Here is a 25,209-nt window from a genome sequence, read left to right as displayed (position 1 = left end):
GATTATTCCTGTCGCCTTTTTTAAAAATCGGGACTTCAACCGCCTCAGGCCAGGTGGAAATGAAGCCTGTGGCATTCAGGGAATTCAGAACATTGGTAAGCAAAGGAGCCCACAAGTCCGGTTGTGATTTAAAGACATCTATTGGTACACAATCCGGACCGGGGGCCTTCCCAGAAGGGCTTTCTTTTAGTGCCACGAGTACCTCTCCACAGTCAAAAAGGATGTTCAGGGGAAAAAGACTAGAAATGTTTGACTCTGTCTGGGGATTAGGGTGACTTTCCCGCGCGCTCATCTGTTCTATAGAATCTGGTGGGTTGTATAAAGTGCTAAAATATTTAACCCAGGTTTCGGCTGTTATGGCTAAGTCCATCTTTGGGGGCTGGGAGCATCGCAAGAAAGGTGCATTAACTGCCCTCCAAAAGGCGGTATTATCCCTTTTACTGGAAGCATCCTGCAGGGCTTGCCAAGCCTCTAATTTCAGCTGCTTTTTCCTGGCCAGTCGGACTGCACGATAATTATGTCTGGCTTGCCGTAATTCTATCTGATTTCTCGGATTGGATTTTAGGGCAGTTTTTAGAAGTTTCAGAGCTTTAGTGCAAGTCCTATCGAACCAGCCTTGGCTGCACGATGGGGTTTTCCTAGGAGCTCGTGCGAGTAATCTTTTGATCTCCAACGAGATTATGGCGAAAGAATGGCTGATTGCCTGGGGATTTTCTATTGTTGACAAGCATATCTGTATATGCTCGTAGGTGTTCTTGACCAGTGAGTTAAGAAAGACAGAGGGCACTACTTTGTCCCATTTTAAATAGAGCCCAGTGGTAGTTCCCAGCTTAAGTGGCGGGGTATAAGAGGGATTCTTCCTTACATTGGGATTAACGTGCAGAGTTAATTTTAAAGTCACCGCAATAGGGTAATGGTCGCTAATAGCGGTGTCAAGGGTCTCCCACTCGAGTATAATCCCTGAATGCCTTGAGGATATCAGGGTATAATCGATTGTGGTGTGGCAACCTCTCCCATTGTAAGTTGGTTTAAAACACTTTGGTGGAAGACACAGCTCATTTACATAAGATAAATTAAAATGAGATGTTAGACCGTTTAAAAGGTCTCCTAATTTAGTGTGCGAAAAATGGGTAGAGGAATCGTCGCTAACAGTATCCATTCCACAGGTGCCTTTGTTGCTCAGTGGGCACAAGGGGCAGTTGAAGTCGCCCACCCAAATAATCAACATATCAGTTTTAAGCTGGTTCTCTATTTTTATTAGGTCAACTTTTAACCCATTGAGAACCGAATCATAACGGGGACTTGAAATGTTATTATAAAGATTAACCAGAATGATATTTTTAGAGGGTCCACCTGTTAGAGTAATAATCTGGTAGTTTTCCGTCCCTGTAAAATTTACTGGTTTTAATCCACATTCCACGGAAATGTATGTCAAGAGCCCCCCCTTACTTCTGCCGTGTGGACTAGGAGAAGCTGGGGTATGTAAGGTCTTATACCCTAAAAGATGAAGTTCAGTGATAGTCCAGGTTTCCTGCAAGCAAATGATACTCTGTCGGGAAACAATTTGAACCCATAAGGGGTTGGTCAGTTTGTCAAGTAGACCTGCCACGTTCCAAGACAATAGACTGTCTCCCAATGAGGGTTTTTTTTTACAGATGTTACCGTTCACAGTGTCATTCAAGATCTCAGTGATTTCCTGAGATGGAAGGGGGATTAATGGGGGTAAGATATGCCTCGTTGGATATTGGGTTGGAAAAGAGTTAGATATTAAGCTACCAGTTGGGCTATCAGATTCAGGGGTTGAAGAGTGGCAGTCGGTGGCATGAGTTGACTTCGTCTCGGGCTTACCGAGGTTAATGTTTTTCTTTGGGTTAAGATGATCAGAATCCAAAATGATTTGCAAGGGACTCGTGTTAGAGGAATTACCGACCACAATCTCCAGATTTGAGAGTCAGTCTAAGTCATCCAGACCAGAAAGAGGGACAAATCGATTGAAGGTGGGAAGAGTGAAGTGGTGGGCCTCTGTTTGAATCCTGGGTGATAAATGTGATTTTGAGGGGTTTAGCAAGAGGGAAAGGGGATAGAAGTAGCTTAGGTCGTGCGTCGAGATACCCACGCCCCTTCTCGCTGTATACCAGTCCACTATATGAGGCAATGCCCTACGATCCCTAAAGTTGATAATAATGACGTCTCCCTGAATGTCCTTGGGTCTAGATCCCAGCCATCTCAGTCTTCTCACGTGGAGTATTTCGCCGTTAATATCAGCGGGAAGTGGCCTGTTTTGACTCAACCAATATACTACCTTATTTTTGAGTTCCTGATGTCTCTCTATTTTACCCGGGGCAAGCTCCAGGACACCTGTGAGTATCACTACATAGGGAGCTGCTTCTGGGGGCAGGTCGATGTGGTAAGTCGTTCCCATTCTGTTATTCGAGGGTGGCTGCGGATTGACATTGTTGCAAAGGGGCTCTACAGGGTTATAAGGTTGATCACCTCTGGCGTCCATTTCACCTGTAATTCTTTTCTCTGCTATGGGCACAAGAGCATGTGTGTTCTCCGTACTGACCGATGGAATTGCCTGGTTGACTTTTTGATTGAGTGAAGGAGGCCCAGCATCGGGGATGGGATTTTTTAACAGGCGAGCGTTCAGTTCCCTATTTGATGCAATAATTAAGGCATTTGATGCTTCCAAAGATGTTAACTGTGCTGCGATGCTTTTGACCCTCTCCACCAGAGGTAAAAGTAAGGATTTCACCAGGTGCTCTATGTCGGCCAATAAGTTAGAAGAAAGCGATGTAGGTGGCTGTGTGCAGGCTTCTGCGGACTTTGCAGGTGTGGAAATCAACGGGGTTTGAGAAATGACTTTGAGAGACTCAGTATGGACATCTTTCCTCCCTTTTTTCTGGCGCAAAGATCTTTTTACTAGGGGCTTGGGAGCGATAGGTTTGTTTCTTACTGCCTTTCTCGTATTATTTTTTACAGTTTGAATTGGAATCAAATCCTCAAAGGAAGTGTCGATTATTGATTGTGTGTTTGGAGTGTGTGTGTTATTAACCTTTGATGTAGCCGGTATGTCTATTAAATCATGTAACTGCGGGGAGGAGCCAGCATCCTGTACAGGATCGTGGCCCGTATTAGGGATCGGGGGTGACAGGACGTGCTGAATGCAGCCTAAGGACCAGCGCTTCTGATAAATAGGGTCCAAAGACAGACGGCGCTCTGTAATGGCTATTTCTTGCTCTAGCACAGTAGCAGCTCTGGTGATAAAATGGTCTAATGTCCCCCCACCAAGGATTGCCTACTTTTACTTAGGCGAGTAGCCATAATATAGCAGTGCAATTAATACGCAATCGGTGAGGGCACAAAACAAAGATTAAAAACAACTACTGCTATATGACAAATAAAGACAAAAGGAAAAATAGTAAAGGTATATACAGCCCCGGATACGCATAAGTGGATCAAATTTAACCTTTCTCAGGAGAGGCTTGTAGGGCCTCAGCAACCAGCAACAAGGGGGGGTGACCCAGCCCAGCCTCAGTCGGCCTTGGATGGCCGTAGATGGCCCGCCCTTTGCCCGGGCTCAGCACGGCGACGCCCGCCCACGCGCGTCCCGCGGGACGGGATGCCGCCTTCCGTTAAGTATTACCCGATGGCTTGGGGGAGTGTCCGGCAGTCTCGCTGGTGCCCCGATGCAACCTGGGGCCTGTAGTTCAGCCTCGGTCTCCTGCTGGCGATTAGGTGGCGGCAAAGGTGCAAGAACCGCAAACGAAGCATCTCCCACGAAGCGGGAGGCGCGAGCAGCACAAATAGCCCCGCTGGCCTGGGGGAGTGTCCGGCAGTCTCGCTGGTGCCCCGATGCAACCTGGGGCCTGTAGTTCAGCCTCGGTCTCCTGCTGGCGATTAGGTGGCGGCAAAGGTGCAAGAACCGCAAACGAAGCGTCTCCCGCGAAGCGTCTCCCGCGAAGCGGGAGGCGCGAGCAGCACAAATAGCCCCACTGGCCTGGGGGAGTGTCCGGCAGTCTCGCTGGTGCCCCGATGCAACCTGGGGCCTGTAGTTCAGTCTCGGTCTCCTGCTGGCAATTAGGTGGCGGCAAAGGTGCAAGAACCGCAAACGAAGCGTCTCCCGCGAAGCGGGAGGCGCGAGCAGCACAAATAGCCCCGCTGGCCTGGAGGAGTATCCGGCAGTCTCGCTGGTGCCCCGATGCAACCTGGGGCCTGTAGTTCAGCCTCGGTCTCCTGCTGGCGATTAGGTGGCGGCAAAGGTGCAAGAACCGCAAACAAAGCGTCTCCCCATTGGAATTGAAAGAGCCTGGTGTAGACATGAAAAAAGTAGGTGGAGAGAGTAGGTAGTGCTAACAACCATTTCCTGTTATTAAAAAATTACTTGAATATCAATGGGTACATGGTAACGCCTCCATATATGGTACCTACAATCCCAAAAGTAGTTCCTCTATCTAAGCACAAGTAATAGTAATCCAGAAAAGCCACTGTTCCCGAAACATTTCACCCACTCAAGAAGTATCTTCCATTGTGTTCAACTGTCCCCATCAATGTGTCCAAGTCTACTGCTTTTTAAGTATATTTACTTTTTCACCAGTCAAACCACTAATGTCTAAAACATTTATGTTGTTTTCTCCCTTGTACATGTCTTTGAGTTTATGGCAGTTTTAGATGAGAAATATATCTCTGTTAAACTGAGAGAAGAAAAAATGCTTTTAAAGTCTCGAAATTCTGAAAGATGCTTCATGTGTACAGCCTCTATTGATTGTATGGTTGGAATATAAGGACTTCATTTTTCGTTTTCATTCCCAAAAAGTGGTGAGATTTCCAGAATCCGAGAAGGAAGCAAACCAGAAACAAAAACGTCTGATGAAAGAGGCATCCGCCTTCCTCGTGTCTACCAAAATTCCAAACTTTGTAAGTTTTTAAACTAAAAACCCACTCAAATGTCCACATAGGCTCCTTTTTTGTCTGGTAACCAAAATTGGAAACATCCTTGTATACCCCTTTCCTGACTAGTCAATCATTCACAATTTACATTCACTGTGATCATCAAAGTGACTTAAGGTGGATCCTTGCCCATGTTTTTTGATTGCAGACTTCTTTGAGCCTTTTATTTTGTTTGTTTTTATGTTTGTTTTTTCCATCATATAAATTGCTTCAGTGGGTTGATTACTGCTACGTAGCTGCAGTAGATACTCCACAAGATCATTTGCTGGTGGTCCCCAAGTCCCCCGAGTAAAAATGTCCCACAAAGTGAAGAGAAACCTGTAGATTAGCTGGTTTCCAATTTTTGATGACACATAATATTTAAATGAATAACAATGTTGTGCTAGTTTTAAGTATAGTAAAGTAGTAACAGTTTTACTAAAATGTACCGAGGCCTTTAATTACAACTGTGGTGCTAAATGTGTTTCAGGCACAAACTTTATTTGCGCCTGATACAGGATCCCAAGTCAGGTGGTTATTGGCCATCCTTAAATAGTACATGTGCTCCTAGTCTTCGCACATGTTGCATACATTGCAGTATTTGCCCATAGATTTTTGGCAGGTAAATCCTGGTGAAGGTCTTCTTGGGAAATCAAGTGAAATTTTGATTTTTGCACTACTCTGGAACTATACACGGGTGCTTAAATCAGAATGCACAACATGGAACACATTCTAGCGTGCACACACCAGAATTTCATGCCATATGCCAACAAAATTCTCACCAGCTTCTGGATGATGTAAACATATAGGTACTTAGTGTAAGATGTGCTTATCGGCAGATAGCACATGTGCATGTAGCACTTTGGCAAACACAGCATGTCTTAGAATCCCTTTTTTGTAGGTAAACAAAAGTTAGCACCCAAAATAGACTTAACCTACACATGTTAGCACGGCCTAATGGGCAGTGTCATAAACCCCTGAAGATTTTTCACTTTTTAAAAACATTTTATATTACAGATTACTAATATTTAAAAGAAATAAGGTAAAGTATGACACTTTTGTGCAGGGGAAAGTATGTTAAAGTCAGACACATGCTCTAGATAATAATTCCCTTAAAAGTAATAATATGCACAATAGGATTTACTAGTTTTATTCTAGATCCCCACATACCTTAACACAATTTACGAATACAAATTTTTGGGAAAACTCAATCACCAGTATACCCTTACTCACTACTTTGCTTCCTGGCGGCATTACGTAATGCAAGCCAGGCAAAAATTTGCTGTCGACACAAAGGATAATCCATCCCTTCAGATACAGATTCTCACCAGGTGCCCCAATACAAAAAATCCTTATTTACGAAGGCAGAAATAAACTGTTGTCAGTGTGTGCACTGGTGCAATGTCAGTGAATGGTGGTCTCTCTTACAATTGTCTGAAGCTGCGCTGAAGCAGAGGATTCCCTCATGTACATAGAGAATGGCAAATGCAAATTAAAGTGCTCCCCTATTTTAATACACCAGGAGAGGCCCCCTTCTTAATTTATTTATTTACTTACTGTATTTTAATTTTTTTGTAAAGTACTACACAAGACATTTCACAGGGCTTGACAAGAGGAGGCAGGAATCTTCCAATTATAAGCAGATGTATAGAAGTGCATAGGACAGCTTCAAATACTGGGCAAGACTGGGTGGTCTAAAAGATTCATGTTGAGGTAGATGGCAACACATTGAGTCACCTGTCAAACCACTGCATGGAAGACACCAACATGGTAGAGCCTTAATGGAGCACCCTGGATGCAATGGTCCATTGTGTGGGGTTCCAGGTACCTTAAGGACTTAGGCTTTTGAAAGGTTTTTGCTGATGGTGCTAAATTGTCATAGGCCAGTATTTGTGTTTGACACATTTATGGCTAATAGACTTTGACTTATGCAGACTATGTAGCAAACGTCCGTGACTAAGTTGCCTTTCACACTGCCATTCAAGGAGCGACCTTGAATTTGGATCTGCCAAATATCTCTGAATTTAAGACATTAAGCACACAAACCTGCTGTACATTACTGAGATGAAATAAAAATAAAACTGCTCAACTTGTCCTCACCCTTCAGGTCTTTCCATTGTCAGGAGGACAAAAACTCTTGAAGCCCTCCATACTGACTTATGTCCAATTAAAGCAAGCTATTTAACACAGAACACAAATTCTCAGAATGTAGTAATCAAGAATAATTCAACTTTTATAGGTAAAAGATTGCTTGCAACATGTGATTGTTCCACTGGATGGAGTAACCATGACTGAGGCTCTACACAGACATGGAATCAATGTGCGATATCTTGGAACAATTGCAGAGGTGATACAACAATCAGAAAACAAGCCACAATTGGATCACATCTACGTAAGTATATTTTGATCAAAGACTAAAACACATGTAACTAGAACTGAGAGGAAACAAGTTCTTGTTCAGACCAGCAATATTAGTAGTCCTTTGAGAAAATGTTGTCAGATGCTTGACATCCTTCTATTCCAATTATCTTAGAAGCTCCTCAATAACATTGAGATGCTTGAAGCTTCTTTTTTGATCAATAACGCTGGGACATTCTTGGATTGAAATCAAAGACTTGAATATATAATTTCTGCTAGACATGGCTGGCATCCTGTGATAAGGTCTGAGATTTATATTTCCAACATATGCTGTGCAAGTGTAATATTTGTGTAGCCAATTTGGTCAGGTCTGGCACATAAAGTAGAATTTTCAGCGACTGGGATTTGTGAAATATCAGTCAGTCCCATACAACCAAAGCCCCAAGAAGTTGAACTGTTACAGGCTGCCAAAACTGACCATCAAAAAAGTCAAAGAAGGAAAGTATAAGCTGCAGTCTCCTGTACTGTCTTACTTGATTTGAGCACTGCAACACTAGCCCTCTGTCTATGCAAGCACCACAGGTAGGTGATAATTATGATTAGTTCAAGTGTATGAAGCAGACACCCCAAAGCAAGTATACTCCACAGGAACTTGCATGTCAGTATGAAAAGTATTCCGCTTCTTAATATGGGATAAAAGGGGAGGGGTGCAGGAAGACATTTAAGACCAAATGAATGAGTTGTATGGGGCCCATATATCAGATGGTCTCTCTGATCAACACCACACTGAGTACTGACCTCAAACCACAGCAAACCATAAATGATCTAATTACAGATCATTTGTTTCAGATAGCTCATCACATGTTATGCCAATAGAAATGTGTTCACTTTATTAATCATTAATTGTATATCATTTGTATATGATTTCCCTATTTTCATTGCAAGTTGGTTTTGATTTTTTCTCAGGTATTCAAAGAAAATCCTCTTATCGAAAATGAATATGCACTATTTCTCAAATATAAATAGATACTTCCCTGTAGAAAAATAAATTGTGTATTTAAATCATTTGAGGAAAATATTCACAATATACATAAAGCCAGACATTTCAGATGGCTTTCAGAAGTATCAACAACCTAAACAATTTTTTTTTACTGAAAAGAATACTACCTAGATCCACTTTTTATTAATGAAGTGATAGTGGTTTGTGGTAGTAAAAGTTTACTTGAACCCTTTACCCTCTACAGCTCACCACAACTATATTCTTTGATATTATGTATATATAATGTGTTCAGGTTCAGGAAAGAACAACTTGTAATGGAAGAAAAGGCTGCTTAATCTACAAATGCATGCAAATACACAGTGTTTAAGCAGAAGTTAGGTTGCTGAAAGGTGTAACATTCCTCAGTGCTCCGGTTCATCAAACCCTTTTAAAAGTTAAATGAAATGTCATGCATATAAACTCAAGGCCTACACACTCTAATAATTTGTGTTTACTTCACAGAGGATTGTAATTGTTGAAATTGTGACTCGTTCAGCAAAGCATATCATCCGAAGGTATCTCCAGGTAAGGAAGTCAAAAAAAAATTCTTTCAACATCAACTTGTAAGAATAGGCAATGTACAAAGAAATAATAGCGTCACAAAAATAGTGAGAGAGGGCTTAAAAATTCCAGTAAAAATAAATTGCACATATCTCAACCTTACCATGTCCAGAAGATTCACTGTTGTAATTATAAATTGTAGTTATGTAGCGCTCACTGCCCCTGATAAAGCATTGAAGCACTTTGTGGCGAGTAGCATGCTACTGTGGAACCCAAGGTTAGAGGTAAATAGGTAGTATGTTAGTAATATGTGCTTTGTTATCCTCGTAGGATTAGTTGTGTTAAGTATGTGCTCCTGACATCTCATGCATTTACTCTTCAGTTTTGAAACGGGATGGATGCATTGAAGTGGATTAATAAAGGAAAGAAGTGAGATGTTACTGCGAGCAGTGGACATGTGTGGCTGTTAATTGGATGTTGGAGAGCATGTTTGAGAGTCCACAGTAGACAGAAAGAAAGTTTTGGGGTGAGTCAGAGAGTGGAGGGAAAGGCAGAGGTGGATTTATATTATTTATTAGATATACATATATTCATACCAAGGTGTACTACTTGCTCCTGTGTCTTACTGTACATGTTTCGGGTTGGTGGAAGAAACCACTGCACCCATTTAGGTGCCATTACAGTAGCTGATTGATAACTCAGAGATTTCATCCTCAGTTCTGAATATTGAGTAGACATTTCAGTGACCAAGGCCCACACTTCATTTCAGCAGTAGTACACAAAAGCCTTTGGTATATAATAAACATTTACACCTTACATATCACCCAGAATCAGTAGGCAAGGTAGAAAGGAACAATGGTACCCTCAGAAATTAGACATCTAAGAATTGCTCGAAAAGTCAATAAAATGGTCTGATGCCCTGCCATTAGAACTATTGTCCCTCACAGCAATTCCCTCTCAGAAAACAGAGTAAAGCCCTTCTGAAATAGCCATGGGCTGACCCATGACGCTGTTTTCAACCCCACCCATCTCAGCTGCAAAGTTAGATTTACATTTAAACTATGATGCAGTCCTACAATATTGCATAAATCTCGCACGCTTTCTCAACAGTTTTTGTTTCAGATCCAAACAGCCTTACCTCAGTGTCTGGCAAAAAGTTTCTCCTCCCACCAACCTGGGGATTGGGTGTATTTTCATGGGCACCAAAGGAAAAGTGTTCTAAAGCCTTTAAACATGTTGCTTTTAGAATGCAAAGGCCAGATCAGATTGTACCTGGAAATATGACAGTATGTGTTGTGCTATTTTCACACTTTGCAAAAGGGGGGCACCAGGTTTCTTGGGTTGCTCTGAAAAATCTCTAAAAACCTTAGCCAATAAAATGAGTCTATATAACATCTCAATAGAAACACCCAACAGTGGTGCCCTTCATGGAAGCATACAAATATACTAAAGTGAAGAAAATAGTGCTAACTGTGCCCAGACTGGTCTTTCCCACTATAGCTATGACATCAACACCTGAAATAAGTTAAAAAAATTAAATAACGAACGCATATGGAAAAAAATATACACTGATACTCATTATACCAAACATTTTAATAGCTACCTATGGATATCTTGGATATGTAAATTGTTTTAAATACTTGTCGTGTTTCTGTTCAGAGAGCTCCTTTTTTGAGACTGGAGTACAAAATGATGTAAACACACAATATAACCCTTTTTTATTATGCCATGTTTACCCTTTCAAAGGAATACTTGGGCAAGTGATCACAAAGACATTTCTCATCATTTATATATTTGCAGTGGATTCATTTTCAAGTACATTTTAGGCATCAGAAATTGTGTCTCTGTTAAGAGATATTAAAGCTTTTGGTAGCCATATCCACTGTTTCCACTTGCATCACTTGTTGCTCATATAGTACAAGATTTATGTGTCAGAATTTATACCATGATGTTTTTTTTAGGGAAGTGAGATGTCTTCCTTGTCAGCTGCAGTCAGCCATTTTCTGAACTGTTTCCTGAGCTCGTACTCAAACCCTGTGGCCCATTTGCCCGCAGATGAACTTCAGTCTCGCAGACGAAAGGGCAAGCGAAAGGTTCGCAATCAGGAAAATGGAGACAGTACTGCCTTAACAAATATGATTCCATCGGAGCTGTGGAAGCAAATCCAGAAAGAAGTCAGAGACTGCTTCGATTTCAAGCTTCCTTGGTATGTAAATTTCACAGTTATTGGTCCCACACTGCGGTCTTGAGCAATCCAACTGGTGTATGCACAAAAAGTTAAGACTTTGTTCTATCCGTATGGCTTGTTTTCTTAATGCATCATTTACAAAAACATTAATAACACATGTTTTGATGCCTTCCTATTAACTATTGATAAATGCTTGTAACACCTGTCCTGCAAACACCTTGCTTTCACTCTATTTTCTGGAAAGATCACTACAGGTTTTGTGTTTTTTAATTAGAGCTATTTTAGCAGGTTTTTGCATGAACTCGATATAAAGTTAATTGACATGTATGCTTCTTTCGAAGTAACAATAGGATAATTTGCAAATAACTGAATTATTTGTCCAAATCCTGAGGAAGTTTGGGTCAATCTAAGGGGACTGGGTTCGAGGCACCTTTTCTTAGTGCTCTCCACATGTCATCACATTGCAGCAGAATGATGTAATGTTTCTATCGTAAATTTTGTTTGTTGTTTTAAAGCATATTATTTATTGTAATTTAATAATTTTTAGATGCTGAGCTATTACCTCCCCATCCCCCCTAATCAGCCCTGGCCAAATTGGCACCTACTAGATTGGTGCTCCGCTATGATAGAGGAGTATAGGTGAAGTTCCTTTCAGGTAGTTAGCATTGCTTTTAAAAGTAATTAATCTACAGAGGTGACACCTTTACTTGTTTGTTAAACAATTGCGTTTGTGGGTAGATCTCCTAGTGCACCAATATCTGTGCCATGCTGATATGGCAGCATGATGCTTCTACTGCCCCCTCTTGGTTGCCCATACTAGGAAACACTGGACTGCCTGCCGGGATTTGGTTCCCCAAACACCACGGTGGGATGAGAGCAGTCGACCGAGTTGAACCTTCTCAAATATGTCCCTGAAACCATGGTGAATTAATTATCCCACTTTTAGTAGCTGCAGACTGTCAGCTATGCTATTTGAAAACCTGTCTACTTCTTCAGGGAACGTGCACAATTTGAAAACCTTTTTGCTTTGAGTAAATGTCTGTCACTAATGTAAATTCAGGTATGAGTTACATCTAATCTAAGAGTATAGCGCAACTATCGACAGAAAAGCTTTGTGAATTGGGCCCAGATTTTGAAAGACTATGTTAAAGTTTTTGAAATTAATTTGGTAAGTTTAGATCATAAAATAGATCATTTCCAAGAGCACTTTATATCATTTCATTGCAATGCAACTTTATAAAAACATTTCTTGGATAAGACAGTTTTTGAAATTTTTATCTTTTTACATTGAAATTGACGAGATAATCATCTTACAATATACAAAGCTTCTTCCTTCAGAAGTTGATTGGTTTTGCAGAAAGCATATATCAGAACAGCTTGCTATTTTGTCCGTTAATGTTCAGATATGTTTTTTTTTTAGTGATGGAGTGGATCAGCTTGTTAAGGAGTTTAGCATACAGAAAATGACACTACTACGAGCGTTCTGTGTGAAAGCTGGAATTCAGGTACATTGAATTATGCAAGTTTACAAACATGATATTAACATCTCATAACAACGCTTCATTTCCGATGTGTCCATGTTCAATAATCTATTATATAATTTAAAGTTATGTCAGCTTACTATCCTCACCATCAATATTATGTTGTATGCCGAGTGCTTTTGGTTTGTCTTCCTCCCACTGTCGACATTTTACCAAAACTCACTCCTGATCTTTTGCTTCATTAGATTTCCCTACGAGAATACAACTTTGACAGCCGTCATAAGCCTGCAGTCACTGAGGAAGACATACTTAACATGTTTCCTGTCGTCAAACATATTACTGTTCATGCAAAGGATGCAACAAGGGTGCTTCATGCTGCTAAAACGACCATCCAACAAGGTAAGCTTTTATTTTGAAAAGGGAGTCATTTCGGTAACCTCTTAAGAGGTAGATGCCTTTGGGAAGTTTATCCACACCACATTGTTTTTTTATTTTAAAAAAACACCCACTGCATTTTCTGGAGGTGTTTACAAGCAAAGATAGACTTCCCAGTTGGAAACTCTGCCTGGCATTCCCTATTCGCCATTGAAACTCTTTGAGCCCTTTACTCTTGTTATGAGCAAAAGCAGACCACCACTTATCTTTGCTATAGGTGCAAATGGAATATGTCCATACTGGCACTGGAAGTTTCCTAGCAGATTAAAAAGTATATGTTTGGCGAACTATTAGCTTTCAGTTTCAAATATATGCATTTTAAACTACACGAGCAGTCCCAACCACTGCAAGCATTTACCTTTACATGTAGGTGAAAGGTTAGTAGAAACCCATTCATTCATTGAAACCAAAAGTGGGAGAGGATGGTGAATGTTGCTGCAGGAAAGCTTAAAGCTGCATTTCCAACCAGGATGTATATTTCTGTATGAGAGCACAGCTCAGAGATATGGATACAATGATCACTGTTTCTTTAAATAAATATTCAACACAGGCTTAATACTGATTGGCTTCCTTCATTTTCCTTCCCTGACGCTACTCCACTTCTCTAATCATCTCTCAAATTACGAGGCAAAACCCTTTAATGAATAAATGAATGTCATTTATAAAGAGCACATTTGATTCCCAAGATGCGACCCAGCAATAAAAGCCTATAGAGAGGGATGGTAACTTAAAGCTCTCTGAAAAGTTGAGTTTTTAATGATGCCTTGAAAGCCCTTTCTGTATCTAAATCCCTAAGCGCTTTAGGAATCAAGTTCCAGCTTTTTGCTTCCAGCTAGGCAAAGGAACGTCCTCCCAACCTATCCTTATGTATCTTAGGAATACACACCAAACCCTGGTTGGAAAAACGTAAAGCTCTACTAGGGTCGTACTTTTTTGTAAGTGAGGAGGGCCAGAGTGATGTAAGGATCTATAAGTGATGGTCTTTTTCACCCCTCTCATACTTTCAGTTCTGTAAACAAATCCTCCATTGCCTCCAGAGTTGATTGCATAGCTCTCTTCTATATTGCATTCCCAACTGCATGCCCTGGTGAATCATCATCAGGGCACGGCCCACTCATTTCTGGTCTTAAGAAATACAATTGTTTCTCATGCTCAAAGAAACATCTTATCTGACCCTCAAGTAAAATCTCACCAACTCTTATCGAAGCAAAAACTTTGTTCAATTGATGATGTGGTGTTAAAAAAAGACAAAATCTCCTTAACCCCTTCCATGCTCATGACAGAACGATTCCGTCATGAGCATCGGCTGAGCTGTGCTCATGACGGAACCGTTCCGTCATGGCCCCGCCCGCGCTCGAACCCTTCAGCACCGCGGGGGAATCCGCGCAGCGCTGAAGGGGTTAAAAGCAATTGCTGCTGCGGCTTGAAGACTAGAGATGTTTCTCCCTATTTTCATTTACTTCCTACCAGATATCTTCTCTATCAAATATCGTCTATAAACCCACCTGTTTGCCCAGTCTTACTAACTCTTTCCCCACAATATACAAAATTCGTCAATATATCTAATCACTGAAACCACAGCAGTAATCTACACTGGCGTCTCTATCTGCTTTCATTAATTCTTATCCATTATTGTTGTTTCTATTTTCGATATGTTTTCTTATTTTGTTGTATAGCTCTCCACTTCCTAGAGGTGAAGCAACACTATAGAAACATTGTAAATAATAAATAAATGCTAACTCAGGTAAGATCATCTCCTTATAATGTGCCTTATGTGCCATAAAAGTTACTTGCCCTCCAAGTTTCCTGTATTATGGAGCACTGACAAATGCATTGCTTATTTGGTCTATGCTCGCCGAGGATTGATGATCTGGTTGTCCATCAATGAATTATTTGTATTAGGTGACATGTGAAACTGAGATCACTCTGATCAAGCAAAGAGAGGACACAGTGCAGCAACCATTCAGTGTTGGCAAGTAAAGGAAGTTTTGTATTCCTTCTCCATGTGCATAGGAAAACACAGTGGTTGTTTTATGTCCGTAACCAGATTCTCGCAAAGTGTAAGAATGAGATTACTTTTTAAGGGCGTTGTAAGGGAGATTGCACTGCTACAAGACAGTAATGCATGTAGACGAAACTTACATAGAACCCTTTTCTTCCTTGTCACCCCTTTTTACATACACAAGACAATCCCAAAACCAAAGCCAAAACCCAAGTTGTCACACCTTTATTTATCTCTGCCATACTTGTTTTCTGGAATGGCTTCATTGTTCATGTTTGAAAGATGTGTGACTAGGATATCACGTATCTGGATATCTTCTTGCAAATAATTGGCAAAACAGGAAGGGTTTGTTTAATTAAAAAATACTGCCGGGTGCACACTCTCAGGCATAGGAGCACAATTACAGGCATAGGATCTGAGGACTGTCTCAATTTACAATCAGTCTAGACTTTTATACAGTTCGTTGAATATAATAAAATGTGACCGACGATCCTTTTTTGGTAAGGAATGTGTTTACCTCTGTCTTTGGAGCCATAAATTATGGTATTGGATGAGGAATCCAGGTGGGCTTCGACCTTGCATAGACACAATGAGGCCAGATGGTAACATGTCCGGCATGTAGTGCGCACGATCACTGCATGTACTGTGTGTGCTGTGTCTTGATTGACTAAGTGTTCCTAACTTCATGTGGCATCTAATTTTATGGTGTTTTGGCAACGCGCGCACGCCTCTGGCCATGTGTGCTCATTTGTAACCAATCTCCCTAGACCATTGTGGTGTCAATGTGCCTATCTGTGGGATTGATCTGAGATTTTCTGTTTGTGCGTTTGTCTGCTGGCTAGGTGCCACTCTACCTGTGATCTGTCAATAAGTGACCTCGGACCTGAGTCTCAGGGCCTGCCTATCTATGTATTTCTGAGTCGGAGTTGACATGGAGTTCACAACGGCAAATTCGTCAATAAAGATGCAATTTCGTTTTAATGCATGAATGTAACGTTATTCTTATTGACAACGACTTTTTCAATATCCAAAGTCTCCCCTCTAGTTGAATTTTCAACTACACTGTCTAATCCATACTTCATGACAAGTATTTTATTGGGGGACTGTTGTTCTTCGGTTTTGACAATTATTAATTTCCTAGTTATTTGCATTCTACCCAGTTTGCGGACTGCGTTTTTACAGCAGGAAATCCCCAATTGCACGGAGCCACACACAAATAAGAACACAATCAAAACAGATCACAATGACATGCACAATCCGGAAATCCACAGTGGGAGCAAGGAGAACCAAATCGAGAACCACTCCTGCTCAGGGGCACCTCCCTCCTCATGCATGCTTCTTTGTAAACAGTGCAGTGCTTGGATGGCAAGAATCAATGTCCCATTATTCAGGTCACTCCCTGGGACAAACGTGCAGCAGGATGCACCAATCTTGGCACGCACCCATGCCTCCATCGTGGCCATTAAGTTTAACACATACCGATGCTGCATCACCATAAGGTGAATTGCTCTCAGTTCTTCCTTGATTTAATTAAGGCAGAAATCAGTGCTGATCATTGAGTTGGAGGTTTTCCTACCTCCAAGAATCTCTTCTCTTGTAAGTCTCGGGGCCAAACAGTATCCTCCCCTATCGCGTCCATCCTGCGCATCCTGTCTAACTTAGTTTGAATATCGCTAGGCTCGGTGAAAAGGTATAGAGCTGTTTGGTTGGTCTCGTATCGGGTCAGATTCATTACTACTCTGTGGGGTTCTACCTTGTTGGGCTAGATTTTGGCCCTGATTCTGCATAGGTATAAGTGGAGAAGGCATTTCGCTTTTTCGGGGGCTACCTCTTGGGACAAGTAAAGTCTTTCTGTGTTACTGCATGCAGTCTCAGTGAATAGACGTAACACAATCTGGCTGATGTCTTAGAGCCCACAGAGGTCATATGCTGATACCATGTGTTGTGTAAAAGAGCCCCGTATTGTGCATGTAGAAAGCTAGTGTATGGGTTGCTGTGATTATAAGTGACATGGGAGAAATCCCTACTGAAGCGCTGTGATAGTTTCTGAACAAACTCTATTTTGCCAGGTGGCTGTTTGGCAGCGTATATGTGTGTCAGCACCCAAACTAGACAGAGGGTACATGGAAGTGCAAAAATACAACTTGTGATTGAACATTGCTGGTCTCTAAAATGGATCCAGGGGAGATGTCAGTGATGCTCTGGTTATCGGATGTTTCCGTTTAACATTTCAATCAAAAAAGTTCACAGGCAGGTCATAAGTTTGATTAACACAATTTAGATCCACATTGGGATGATGATGTGGTAGCTGAAAGGTGGTGCACTTGGTGCTTCAATTGCAGACCTGTTGGATAAGACCTTGGTTAATTTGTTAAATCAGGAAAATCATTGCACGTGCACCGTTGTTAATGATCGTTTCTTTGGGGTTTCATGTATTTCCCTCATGAGTGCGTTCTCCGCACTCCATTTTTTTTTATGGAGCACCATAAGGTGGCCCCGGTCGAGGTATCTTTTTGATGGTAAAAAGCTAAAAGGTGGCTTATGGGTAATCAGGCGGATTAATCTATTTTATGAGTCCTTGTACTTAACTGGGTGTTTGCATTCGTGTTTTAGGGAGTGTTCTTGTGATTATAGGGATAATCTGTCAGTTTGTTTTACGTGCATCGCCAGTTTCCTGAGACCCTGTCTCTCCTGATGTGTGGCTGGGGGTGCCATCGGTGCAGGTAACTTTCAACCTACGCGTGCATGGGATTGTACGAGGAGGGGTATGTTGCTGTTAAGTGTTGTTGGTGGTTGCAGCATTCCCCAAGATCATGTGTGTGTCTACTTGTGGCATGTAACCTGCCCCTCCCATGTGACGCTAGATCTCTCAGTTCTACCCTTTCTCAAGAGGCTTCTCTTTTTGGTCTAACTTTGCGCTACTTTTGTTGGGTTTTGGGCGCAACCCTAGATCTTGTGTGATCTGCTATTTCACTTATCATGAGGCGGAGGGGATCGGAAGTCATTATGTGGCTCCCATGTATCCCTGATCGCCGTCTTGTGGTCTCCGAGGTCAGGGCTAACTGCTTTCTCTGGATGGTGTATGTGAGGTCTGGTGTGTTGGTCAGTTGCTAGGCCTGACATGGGGGTGAGCACATTCTGTGTTCTACTCCTTCCTGAGCTGTCATGGACTTTGCAACCTCCCCTGTCCCAGGCATCCCTCTCTCCCTCGGACCACGTCTCCTCAGACGTGTTTGGATCTGCAGTTCCTGGCTTGTGGCTAGGGACTTCCAACTAGCATGTGTGCTCCTGTTGCTTATTTTGGTGGGGTATGGCATGGTGACCACACCCCAGATACTCGCAAACCCTGAAGAAAAGAGCATAAAATATTGCAGAGATCATAAGAATGTGGGGAGCTTGCGGCCAAGGCCAGGAACCCTCGCTAAACTTTCACTAGGGGTGATGACTGGACCAGGCCTGCCTCGCAACTCCTTGATGTCTGGCTAACCTGACAAACCTTTCAACCGACTCAGCGCTATGCTGGTGCCTCGTGCGTGTGCTGTAGAGGTTGTGGGATCTTCACCATACCAGGAGTACAGAAATCCTGGATCCCGCCACTTTAGGACAGCTTTCTTTTAAAGCTGAAAAGGAGCCTCCATCTAGCCGGAGGCTTCTACTTTTTGGGGATGCTGTTGGAAATACGCAGTATACAGGAAACATGGGTCCCGGGCCGAATGCCCGAGAATGGGGACCTTTTGACCTGGTTATTGGAATCCGTCCCAGTTGACTTTGGATGCGAGGACCTGGGTGCCTGCTTTTTAAGTACTTGGTCTGGGAGCCACTCCGCCCCCTTGTCAGACTTCCCCCTGGGGTGTGTCAAGCTGGGGGATCAGCAGCAGACTGGGGCTTTGGCTCCCGCAGGCACCCTTGATGGCAGACTTTAGTGAGTATACCCAATTGGCAGAACACATATAGCAGCCCTGAATCCCCAGATGCAAGTAAAAGTTTGCATACCCATCGTTGTCTCATTGGTCCTTTTTTTGGCTTTGGTACAGTTAATTCTTGGGATGTGGGTAAATGGGTAGTATTTTACTTTGGGGCTTCATCTCACTGCGCATTCGAATTTTGTGTTTGTGTGAAGGCATTACCTTCCCAGATGGTTGCCCCTCCCTGCCAAGTCTGTGGCCCCGGTCCCTCTTAGGCTGAGTTCTCTATTTGCGGTTGCTGTTGCCACATGTTTGTCCAACTTCCTGATCCCTAATGCGGGGTGCAGCGGCTGACTGGCCTCCCTGCGGCAGAATGTAATGTGTATTTGGATTTATCTGGGCTTGGTTTTGTGGATTAGGATTTTGAGGTCGCTGGCCCTGACCCTTAGACCTCTCTTCATGGTATATTTTAAACCGGCATCGGTCTGCCAGGTGGCCCGTCCTATGGCAATAGTAACATTCCCCAAGTTCTGGTTGCTGTCAACCTCCCTGGCCTCGGCCGTTATAGCTAGGTTGAAACCCTCTGGGGTTTCGCAGTGAAATCCCCTATAACAACGGTGCCATTTGCATGTTCGCGGCCAAAGCTGTCCCCTCTAAGGCGGTCTTTTTCATTTTGAGTTGGACCAATTTAGCAATGTGTGAGAAAGTGCTTCTTTTGACATGGTTAGCCACCCCCCTTTACTCCCCCCACCTTTTGCCTGAATATTGATGTGTTTTCAGTTGCAGTGCACAGGATCCCTGCCAACCAGGTCCCCTGTGCCAGTGCTTATTCCCTAAAGCTATTCCACAATTGGCCCTTCAGGCCCCATGTAAGTCCCTAGTAAATGGTACCTGGGTAGCTAGGGCATTGGGACTGAAGAGGGTCCTCTCACCTAAGCCATGCAGACTGCCACTGCAGCATGCATGGCCTGGTGCATACAAAACGACAAAGTTGACATGGCACACTGCCTAAGGTATAGGTAAGTCACCCCTTTATCAGGCCTTACAGCCCTAAGGCAGGGTGAACTATATTACAGGTGTGGGAATATCTGCATGAGATGATATGCCACTACAATATTTAAGTTTATTATTAGATATTGTATGTGCCAGGCAAGCGATAGAAAGTACGTGGGCTAGAAACTGGACAACTCAAGTTCCCCAGCACCATGATGGCTTCTCTGAACCCAAGAGTGTTTGGTACCAAACTACTCCTCTCAATAAACCCATACTGATGCCAGTGTGGAATTTATTGAATCATGTACTCGGAGGGCACCTCAGAGGTGCCTCCTAAAAACCTACCAACCCTGGTGTGGAACCTGCCGTCACCAGATATGTTTCTGTACTTCTGGGTTGAGAGCCCCTGCTCTCTGGTACCAGAAACAAAGTACCTCTTGGGCAGAGGTGTCACACCTCCTACCCCAGGATTGGCACAATTCTTAAGAGGGAAGCTTCAAAATCCAGCGTTGGCTGACCCTCCTGGACTCCACAACGATGCCTGCAGTGTGAATCCAAAGGCTCCCCCCGACTGCGACCAGCTCTGGTAAGAGAAACCTGATGTCAACGCGCACCCCTGCACCCGAAGCCCTTGGGCCTTGAGGAGCTCGACTGACGGTGTCTCTGCTACCTACAGCATCCCAAATTACCTCTGCTGTTGCTGGTGTTCTTCGTGAAGCCTCCAGTTTGACTCCTGCAGCCTGTTTTCAAATCCAAGATTCTCCATTTACTTGCATTTGGTGCCTGACAATGTGTTTGTACCCTGCACCCGGCTGCCCCTGTGCTTCTGGTGGTGTATGTTTGGTTCTGCCTTGTGCCCTCCCGTGCATGCCTAAACCTCTGAAGCTTGAACCCTGCAGCCACTTTACTTACCTGCAAGAAGTGTGTTTTCAAGCACCCCCAGTCTCCATTGGGTAACATTGGGCCTGAACTTGAACTTTGACCTCTGCACACGGCTGCCCCTGTGCCCCTGGTTGTGCAGTGTTTGTGCTGACTTAAACCTTGCCCTCTGCTGACCCTGTAACCCAAAGACTCGATTTGTAAACTGTTTACTTAACTGCAAAATCGTATTATTGTTTTTCTCCATCGGTTAACATTGCAAAGACTGAAAATTGCAGTGTCCACTTTTGAAATTGGAAAGAATTTCAATTTCAAAACTACTTATCTTTTTGCATAGATCTTGTTCTTAAATTAAATCTTGACCAAAGCTTATTTTTATAAAATTGGTGTGGATCTCCTGTTTGAGACATCTATCATTTATTGGTCATTGTATATACAACGAATGTCTTACACTCCTCTGTGTTAGGCCTAAGGCTGCTCGCCCACACTACCACAAATAGAGCTCTTTGGGTTTTTATTGAGCCCTGTACACTTCTGGGGGAATCTCTGGACTCTGCACATGGTATAACCATCCAGTGGCTATACAAAGCTAGCGTCCTACATAGTCTCTCTCTAGGAGTGCTCATGTTTGGGGATCGCCCTTGTGGGTCGCTGAGTGACAGGTGTGTGTTTCTGCCCGTTCATCTCATACTCAGCCTTCCTTTCCGTGCGATCAGCGGGGACATTTCCATGTGGTGGGATAGCTACATGTTCAGGTATCCTACTTAATGGCTGAGAGGGGTAATTAAGCAGAGCAGATGCATCCCATCGTGTCAAGCAACCTCGTCTCCACCGCATTCAGGTGCACAAAGGTGCTGTGGCAACAGCATTGTCTGACTTTGGTGTTTCAAAAGGTGCATGGAATTTAGCCATGACGGCCATTGCCCTCACATGCCTTACCCTCTTTTCTCGCTTTGTCCCAGGGGACCTACTAGGCCCGTGTGTAGCGTAATCACAACTCTCTTCCTCCTTAACTACCCTATTAGTTGCAAAAGTTTTTGTCTTTTTTTGCTGTCTCAACTAGGAGGTGGTGCACGTGACTTGCCCACTACCGAACAAGTTCGCCGACACCCAAGAGTCCCCCCATGTATGCTAAGACTACCTAAGTGAAGGTGATCTGGTTGGTAAGTGGTGTCTTTAATGGTATACTTGTAATGAGGAGGTGTTTCAGTGTTAGGGCGTGAGCCCCTGGGCAAGAGCATGCCATGGTCCCATCGTCAGGAAACTGGATGATCATTCTTAGTTTGATTAGCAGATCTCATCCTAATAGATTAGTCGGGATGAGGGGAATATAGTAACTGTCCTCTCACTCAATTCCTCCTACCTTTAACTTGAGGTGTTTTGTGAAAGAGATCCTTAAAAAATCCTTTAAACAATATCCTTGACATCATACCAGAGAATCCCTTTATAACTATAGTATCTCTCAGTAAGGGGACCATCCCTGCCCTTCCCTTAGACATGATCTTGCCGCTCCTGTGTCTATTAAAAAGTTGTATGGTACATTATTCACGAGTGCCACAACTACTGGTTTTTCCTCTGGTCGGCTAGTGGTTGACAGTGGGAGGCGGGTGTTGTTATGTGTCTCTTCTGCCTCGAGCATCAACTCCCGTCTTTCTTCCTTGGATGGCTGGGCAAGTCCTGTAGCCTCACCTTCGTCATCGGATCCCGGGGGACTGGGCCCCCTTCCTCGTGGCTGCTAGCTGTATCACTGTCTAGAACCCCTACAAACCTCCCTGTCACTCATGTGTGCTTGCCTAAATCAGTGAGTATGCTTGTTCTCCACGCTGCTAAGTTTCTATGTGTAGGGCGCGATGGACGGGGGGGAATCGGACTCTGGGAGCCCATGCACCGGACTGGGGTCGTTCTGTGACTGCTTCGGCATGCTGGCCTGTTAGTCTCTCATGTCTGGTTCTAACTGTTCATTTTTCGGTGGGGGCCCGCCGACTTTTTCAACCGCCGGATTAGAGTATCCTAATGCAGGTAGAGCGGATGAGAGCACCTCCATACCGGCATATGGTGGGGGAGGTGTTGACGCCTTGTTTGCTATCTATAGTGCAGGACTGTCAATCTTGGCCTCCTTGAAGATGACCCATAGCTCTAATGATGCCTCTCTCTTACCTTTCTTGTGACCTGTGTATTTGGTCTTTATGTATGTTCAAGTATGTTAGTGGAGAAAGTTCCCTCTTTTGGCCAGAGAAATGTATGTGCCTTCGTGTGTGAGTGTCATTCTTGGCAAACCTTATTAGGTTTTTTAGCCTGTGCAGGGAATCGGTTTTGTATGTGTTTTAATGGTCTCCGTGATAAGCTTGGTAGTTTTAGAGGAAAAGATCCCTTGGCTTCTTTGTTTCAGGGAATCACTGGTTTCGATTTGAATCGTGGGGACAATATACACGGCATTTACTGCTTCTAATTATGTAACTACGAGCTCAGTGCTATGTACAAATGCATCAACTTTTCAACATGAACATTTTATAAAAACAAATAACAATGCAAATGAAGGATGGCAAAATAGAAAAAGTAAACACAAGGAGATGATGGACGGAGTGCTGAAACTTTTCAAACGCTCACCCCCAGTCACAGATCTGGGTTGAATCCATCATCATTCTTTAGATCACTTTGCCACCCCAGTTCAGACACAGCTATATGCAAATCAGTCTTGACCCTGTACCTCATGGGAACAGTCCAGCCCAAACTGCCAAGCCATGTCTTCCCTGGGCCGGAAACAAGCATCCTGGGACCGGTTTCAGGCTAACAGCCCTCTTCAGCCAGGCTAGTTTGAATCCAGTGGCAAAGTGAGCAAGGGATCCACGTCTGGGCATACCCTGCCAACTTAGGGCGAACAAAGCAAACACAAGGAGATGATGGACGGAGTGCTGAAACTTTTCAAACACTCACCCCCAGTCACAGATCTGGGTTGAATCCATCATCATTCTTTAGCTCACTTTGCCACTCTAGTTCAGACACAGCTATATGCAAATCAGTCTTGACCCTGTGCCTCATGGGAATAGTCCAACCCGAACTGCCAAGCCATGTCTTCCCTGGACCGGAAACAAGCATCCTGGGACCGGTTTCGGGCTAACAGCCCTCTTCAGCCAGCCTAGTTTGAATCTAGTGCAAAAAAGTGCACTTTGTCAATGAAAAAAGTGTCTGAACAATGGTGACTTTTGGCATCAATTACAGTTCGTGAAATAGAGCAGCATCTTCATATGAAACATTGGGTCATCGACAAAAACACAATACGTAGGACAAAACACAGTTTGCAGTAATTTAACAGCACCACAACATCACACATACCTCACTTCAACAGTTGCACCCTGCATCATATCCAGGGGCTAAGCTTACCATCTGTATGACGCCCAGCGGTCCAAGCGAGCAGCGCCTACAAAACAGACAGAAAAAAATGATGACTTAGTAAAAAAAGAAATCCTTGATCCGCCCCTAGCGCATGCTATCCTGTGACTGAGGGAAGCTCTGCGTGGTACACAGCACTAATGGAGCCTGATAGTCTGTCACTATCAGCTCCGTGACAAAGATAATAATAGTTCCCTGAAAAAAAGAATAACTCGAGAACCACAGGCCCCTCTTGGCCAAACACAAGTTACACCTAATCTCCCAGGTCCAAATCTTTTTCCCTAAATGTCTGAATTGCATCCTGTGTCACACCCAGGTGCTAAGCGTACCATCCAGATACAGGCTTGTATCCTACTGTGATTTAACTTACATCTTTTGTACTACTGTTCTAAAATATTGTATATTAAATAGCGCCCTTGTCCGGCTGGACACTGGCTCAAATATAGCATTGATTGAGGCTATATTCATTGTACTAATATCCTCTTACTTCCCAGGGACTACTGTCTCCTGTAACAAATCAGTTCCCAAGGTCCCTGACCGATCTCCTTTGGGTGCCCTTGTTCTTTACATATACTGAGCGCAATTGCTGGATTGCAAGGGCTCTTTGCTCTTATCACCCCTTCTTTGTTGAAAGTGGGTTACTTCCCTTGTTCCCGTGATATTCACATATCACTCCTTTCTTCTCACCTTCCCCCTTTTTTATTTTTTATTTTTTTATTTTCTATTTTTTCATTTTCTTATAGGTATGTCAGATCACGCACCTCTTTACACGGACGATTATATCAGAAAGATTTTAGAAGGTCCATCTCTCTTTAACGATTCACCTAGTGGTCCACAAGAAACCAGCTCCACACTCCCCGAACAACTAGAGAAGATTAAAAAGAAGTCAGTCAGATTACAGCTCATGATCCGTATGCTCACAGAATACTTGAAAGCAGATATCATTCCAACAGGGCTTCAGGTTAGGAATATACCGGGGATCTTCACTGATATCCCTAAATACATAACAAACTTTAGTTATATTAGCACCACCTGTTCCAGACATTGGATGGTTCTAGGCATTGATATAGCAACAGAAGAACTAAAGAAATTACTAGAAGAAACAAGTG

General features: G+C 43.2%; 1 protein-coding gene across 1 annotated transcript in view; it reads left to right on the top strand.

The window, feature by feature from the left end:
• The window catches only part of LOC146783965 (clustered mitochondria protein homolog), a 288,789-nt gene that overhangs the window by 193,469 nt on the left and 70,111 nt on the right, over nt 1–25,209 (top strand). Inside the window, 6 exon segments of the mRNA XM_085634433.1 lie at nt 4,817–4,917; nt 7,169–7,321; nt 8,789–8,851; nt 10,789–11,033; nt 12,436–12,520; nt 12,742–12,895. Coding sequence (XP_085490559.1) covers nt 4,817–4,917; nt 7,169–7,321; nt 8,789–8,851; nt 10,789–11,033; nt 12,436–12,520; nt 12,742–12,895 — 801 coding nt within the window.

Source organism: Triturus cristatus, chromosome 11 (assembly GCF_964204655.1).
Source record: "Triturus cristatus chromosome 11, aTriCri1.1, whole genome shotgun sequence".
Taxonomy (NCBI): domain Eukaryota; kingdom Metazoa; phylum Chordata; class Amphibia; order Caudata; family Salamandridae; genus Triturus; species Triturus cristatus.
The sequence above is the reverse complement of the archived record's forward strand: the minus strand, read 5'-3'. Positions and strand labels throughout refer to the sequence as shown.